Here is a 6,056-nt window from a genome sequence, read left to right as displayed (position 1 = left end):
AATTTGGTCCTTCTAAAATATTTTCTCTTAATGCTTTGGTTGCTTGTCTGAACTGTTCTGGACGCTCTTGGAATCATTTCAGGGAGGCCTTCAGGAATGTGTTATGCTAGCTCCATCTTCCACAGATTTTCGACTCAAGTTTACTTTGTTGAGAAGCACCTACCCACCAGGGTGGATCTTTGCTTTGAATATTTGCTCATTTCTCTTCCTCAGGCACTTTTTGTTTGTCTTAATCAATTACTGGCTGACTTTTCTATGGCTCCCTTGCTGAAAACGAGCTAATTGTTTCCCTTCACAAGGCCCAGTGCTCCCACGCCCCTCCTTTGGCTCCCATGACCTCCTTTGGCTCCCACATTGGGTAAAGTCTGTTTCCCTTAGAGAGTGAGGGGGGTCAGTTGGGACACCATTGCAGGGAGAATGCAGGGGGCTTATTCTCCACTTTTACTAGTCCCATTCTTCCAGGCTCAATGACACTTTCTACCTTAGCTTTCTTCAGCGCCCCAGAAGCCTGGTCATGAAGGGGTCGGGGAAGGGCCTCCTAATACAATGCTGAGAGGCATGCTCTGGGAAATCTTTGTAGTTGCTTCTCTTTATCCTTCTTTTAATGAGTACCCATTTCCTTCCATGCTACATTACTTTTTAATCAGGGGTACATTTCTAACTACCTTTTTCCTCCACTTTCTTATCCCTCAGGCTTTATATTCATCCACTGTTGCCCCTTTCCTTCATTTGTAGGAGTTGGGGGTTTTCTGACGCATGCACTTCAACTCCCCTGGAAATGTGGTTCCCCTGGACACTAACAGTATTAACTTCAAAAGCTGAGGCAAAAAAAAAAATGGAGATTGTGATGTAGGCTGAAGAATATGGGAGTAGGGTGCATGGGGTGACAGTTCTGGGAGTGGCAACCCTTCTCCTCCCACTAACTACAAAGTTAACATCCAAACCTGCATGCCTAATATTATAGCAGCAATAAAAGTCAAAAAAATTGCTCTCTGGTGGACTGTGGGGAGAGGTCAGGAAGGCCAGGAGTGATATGAGGGACAGGCAGGGCTTCAGTTATTTTTAAAGACTTACTCTGTGGAGAATTCTTTCACTTACTGTTGGTGATTTTTTTTTTAAACTTGCATTATTTGATTTGGTGGGGAGAAATGGCCCCTAGGAAACTTCTCATTCCGCTATCTTCCTAGGATTCTTCGGAGACCATTTTACATACTTCTTTTGTCATTTGGGCTCCAGGTGGCCAAGGAGAGTATATAGAAAAATACACAGTTTGGGCAGAAATAGTGTAGGCCTTGTCTTAGAGAGTGGCTATGACTTAGAGAGAGGGGAATGCCAGGATCAACATCATCTCTGGGTCCTGGAGACAGGTGAGAAGCCAGAGAGCAACAGGAGAGAAGATACTGGCTTATGACATTCCATACACAAAGCAGAGTTGGACCACATCCTCACTCCCATGTCAAGGCATCTTCCCTGGGAAATAGATGTAGGTGAAGATGCACACAGCAAAGATGTATTTACTAACATACACATCTGTAACTAGCACATCCAGAAGCATGCAGAATGTGGTCACATTTCAGGTGTGTGTCTGTGCACTGAAATAGATCTACCTGCTTTACAAGGTAAATCACATGATGGATACACACTTTTAAAAGGAAGGCGGAGGAATCAGGGCAGTATCACAAATAACACTGCACCTGGATTCAAAGACATGCATTTCTGGTATAACTATCACTTGTGAAATGTGTTGTTATTGTTAGTAGTAATCTCTCTTTTTTTTTTTTTTGATCTGGACCTGTGATTTAATTTGGAAAGAGAACTCCAAAAGCAATTCAACTGTAACTTACAATCTTAAAAGAGTCATCTGGGACACTGAAAGGTCTTCAAGGGATAGCATGCATCCATGGCAGGACCTGAACCCAGCTCTTCCTGACTCCAAGGTGGGGTCACTACACAAAGCTGCCTCTCTCACAGTGAGGTTCTAATTGTTACGATGTGCCTGGCACATAGAAGGCATTTAACAAATGGTGGAGAACAAGCAGAGAGTGTTATGGAATAGCTGAGTGCATCACAGCCAGTACAGGAATGCCTGGGGAAGCTGAGCACCTATGAAAATGGAAGCACTCTTGGGGTTCGAGCATCAAATTAAGTGAAGCAGAATTACTTTTATTAAATAGAAGCCATGCAAAGTGATTAGGAAATAGGATAGAAAGGGAATTAGTGATGGAAAAATACCTGATTTTGTGTATATTTCTTCTATTTTACCTAAAATGGTTAAGTTTCACCATTTTCCTTGATACTCAGGTTTCAATAGGGAGATTTCTATGCTTATCGTAGTACAGGCTTTAAGCCAACTATCACAACTCCTAGACATAACGGTGAGACCAGCCACGGTCAGGTCCCCAAGAGTGGACACTATGTCCCTTCAGGTTCCAGGGGTAGCCCCAAGGAGCTTTTGGGGGGACTTCTAATGCTATAGCTCATGCGTCCCCAGTGGTATGATTATGGAGAGACTATGAATCAGTCAGCCAGACTTCAGTAACTTTTAGAAAGGAGTGTTTATTAAGATGTTTCAGTAAGAACAGTTTGTACAAACACTGCCCCCCAAAGCCTGTGACACACTGTTCCCCAAGTGCAGAGTCCAAAGGAAAGAGCGCCCAAACTTGGAGAGCACATGTGACAGAGGGCTAATTCATAACTCAGTCTCTTGGTTGCTGGAAGTCTTTTTCTTCACTTCCTGGAGTAATCAGGTTTCTGCAGGAATCTGCCTTCTCTTTCAGCTCTAACACAGACCCCACCTGCAGCCGCTGCTGTCCTGGGGAATGATGCTGGTAGTATGATGAGAAGATGAGAAGTCTAGAATCCTCTGGACACTTCACAAGGTCCTCTTCTGCCTGAGGCATTCTCTTCGTTGCTAAGCGATTCCTATCCTTCTCAGAGGCAGCTTCCTCTCTCTCTTTTGCCAGATGTGTGCTTGATTCCAAGCTACTCTTAGACCCAAACCAATTTGATAGTTCATAGAGGACCCCAAGAAAGAGAGCCAAGTTTCCTCAGTTAATCTGAACATACCTCCAGTGGATCAAGGACTTTTTCTGCACTCAAAGTCTAGGCATTTGAGACTTCTCACCTTACTATGGTGTCCATCACTTTAGATATGGTGGGGTGATTAGAACTACTCTTTTGAGCCCCACCCATTAAAGCTCTTTGTGTGGCTTTTCCAGATCTCTAACTAGAATGTTTCCAGCTTGGGCTTCTGCTAAATTACCATCCCTTGGTTTTGTACAAGGTAGGGATAAAAAGGCTTCTCAATTCCCTGCATCTTGAAGTCATCATCATGCCTGGAAGCTTCTTCTTAACTATCACACATGTCAAAGCTGGTGACCAACGATGACATCACTATCTATTTTTCCTCACTAAAGTTTTACTGATGCCTTCTCTTTAAACAGTCATTTCCAGATGTAGCCTCTACCCATCCAGGAATACTTCCTTTGTAACAAAGAAAAACAGCCCAACAAAACCAAATAGCCCAGTGGCCTTGTCTGAAGCATATGTAACATCGTGTATCCATGTTCTCCCACCTCTCCAAAGAAGAGGTGCATTTCTCATTTCTACTCTTAGGACCATGACTGACCATTACAATTAAGCTTCATGTTAATTTCTGAAGTGATAAATGTAACTGATACTACATTCATTATATTTCCTGGATTACTCTCTAGTGTTTGGCCTCTATTTGATGAGAGAAAAGCTACATCTAAAGCCTAATGGTTTTTCCATAGTCATCAAATTAACAGGGTTTATATTCCACATGAATTTTCTGGTGTTTAATAAGGTATGAGTTCTCACTGAAGGCTTTTCCACATTCATTACATTCATAAGGTTTCTCTCCAGTATGAGTAAACTGATGTTTAGTAAGATGTGTACCCTGACTGAAGGCCTTCCCACATTTTTCACATTCATAAGGTTTTTCTCCAGTATGAGTTCTCTGATGTCGAGCAAGATGGGTACTCTGGCCAAAAGCTTTCCCACATTCTTTACATTTATAGGGCTTCTTTCCAGAATGGTTTTTTTGATGCTTATTAAGAGATGAGCTCCGGTTGAAGGCTTTCCCACACTCCTTACATTCATAGGGTTTTTCACCAGTATGAATTCTCAGATGTTGAGTAAGGGATGAGTTTTCACTGAAGGCTTTCCCACATTCCTTACATGTGTAGGGCTTCTCTCCTGTATGAATTCTTAGATGTTGAGTAAGGGCTGAATTCTTGTTGAAGGCTTTCCCACAATCATTACATTTATGAAGCTTTTCTCCTGTATGAATTTTCTGATGTTGAATCAGGTTTGAGTACTCACTGAAGGCTTTTCCACATTCCTTACATTTGTAGGGCTTCTCTCCTGTATGAATTCTGAGATGCTGAGTAAGGGATGAATTCTTATTGAAGGCTTTTCCACATTCATTACATTTATAGAGTTTTTCTCCAGTGTGAATTTTCCTATGTTGAATAAGGTTTGAGCTCTCACTGAAGGCTTTCCCACATTCTTTACATATATAGGGCTTCTCTCCTGTATGAATTCTATGATGTTTTGTAAGGGATGAAGCATAACTGAAGGCTTTTCCACATTCACTACATTTATATGGCTTCTCCCCAGAATGAGTTCTCTGATGGTTTTCCAGGTGTGTATTGTTGCTGAAGCTTCTCCCACATTCAATGCATTTACGAGGCTTTTCTCCTGAATAAATCTCCTTATGTCTACTTAGGCATGAATTCTGTTTGAAGAGCTTTCTAGGTGAATCACATTTATGGGGTTTTTCTCCTGAAGGATATCTCTTTTTTCTATAAGAACTAACTTTAGACTGAAATTTCTCAACAATTTTTTTGAGTTTGCGGACTCTTTGTCCAGCTGGAATTTTCTTGTGAGTGACTGTCACATCCCTCAAATGGGTCTTGCTTTTTGGTTTTGTCTCCAACTTACCATCACTCAAGCAGGCAGATTCTCCTGGATTAGAATTCAAAGTATTACTCCTCCCAAGGTTTGCCACTTTGTCTTCATGGGATGATTTTTCTTCAGAGATATCATTGTTTGGAATTGCCATTTTGTTCTCAGTTTTCTGGGCTGAAACATAATGAAAATGCAAATGTCCCCTGTGCTTGAAACTAGGAGAAAGGAAACTTCTATTGAAGGACTGGGATGTTGGAAATGACAAGCATGCCTATAGTAAGAGTATGGCTTTCACAACTCTCAAATGTAGCTGTGCAGCAGGGCCAAAATTGGGGGAAGTGAGACTGAAATGGTAGCAAAGGTAAGAAGAGGGAATTATGACAGCCTCCTCAGGAGAGTACCACACAGATAACACAGTAAAGCAGGGATTCTGGGAGTCAGATTGGCATCACAGGAAGAAGAGGTGCCCCACTATCACCACCCCAGCCCAGGCCCTCATGACTTTACACAGGCATTACTGAAAGAGCCCTTTCAGGTCTCCCCAATCAGTTTTACTACTTTCTAATTCACTGGCCATATTCATGCTAGATTTTTTCTTTTCTACATGCAAATGCAACATATTATTCTCCTTGTTAAAAAGCCTTCCACGGCTAAGTTTGACAGGATACAGTCAAAATACTTTGGGCTGGTATTTTATCCTCTTCACCTGGACCCTATTAGCTCTCTGACTCTCTGGACCCTGACATCTGGAATCCATACCCCTAGCTCCAGGGGAGTTAATTCACTCATCCTTGGAACTCCTGCCCTAGGACCCAACTGAGCTGATTGGTGAATGAGTGCAAACTTGTCCACAATATTTATTAGCTGGTCCCAGACACGCTTCTTCTTCACATCTCATCCACTCTCTTAGTGACTCCCCCTTGGCTCTACTGTTCCCAGAGCACAAGGTGGAACCAAGTTAAACCAGCATCATTACTTAGGGAAAGGATGTGTTAGCTGAGTATCATATACATCAATTTATTATCTCTGTGACTCCCCAGAATAAAGCTCCCTTCACTGGCCCCTGCACCCTTCTACGTGTGGTCTCACTCTGCTCTGTTAGAATATAAGCTCCCTGAGGGCAG

At 42.4% G+C, this 6,056-nt stretch overlaps 1 protein-coding gene across 1 annotated transcript; it reads right to left on the bottom strand.

Moving 5' to 3' along the window:
- Nucleotides 1-2,558: 2,558 nt before the first annotated feature.
- Nucleotides 2,559-6,056, bottom strand: LOC114026274 (zinc finger protein OZF-like). The gene has a single exon (XM_027839944.1). The coding sequence runs from the start codon at nt 5,084-5,086 to the stop codon at nt 3,782-3,784; it is 1,305 nt and encodes a 434-aa protein (XP_027695745.1). The 5' UTR covers nt 5,087-6,056; the 3' UTR covers nt 2,559-3,781.

The sequence above is a fragment of the Vombatus ursinus genome, unplaced genomic scaffold, assembly GCF_900497805.2.
Source record: "Vombatus ursinus unplaced genomic scaffold, bare-nosed wombat genome assembly UNPS02014837.1, whole genome shotgun sequence".
Classification (NCBI taxonomy): Eukaryota; Metazoa; Chordata; class Mammalia; order Diprotodontia; family Vombatidae; genus Vombatus; species Vombatus ursinus.
The sequence above is the reverse complement of the archived record's forward strand: the minus strand, read 5'-3'. Positions and strand labels throughout refer to the sequence as shown.

Excerpts from the sequence above, each read along its gene's own strand:
- LOC114026274 (XM_027839944.1), bottom strand. The coding sequence starts at position 5,086 with ATGGCAATTCCAAACAATGATATCTCTGAAGAAAAATCATCCCATGAA.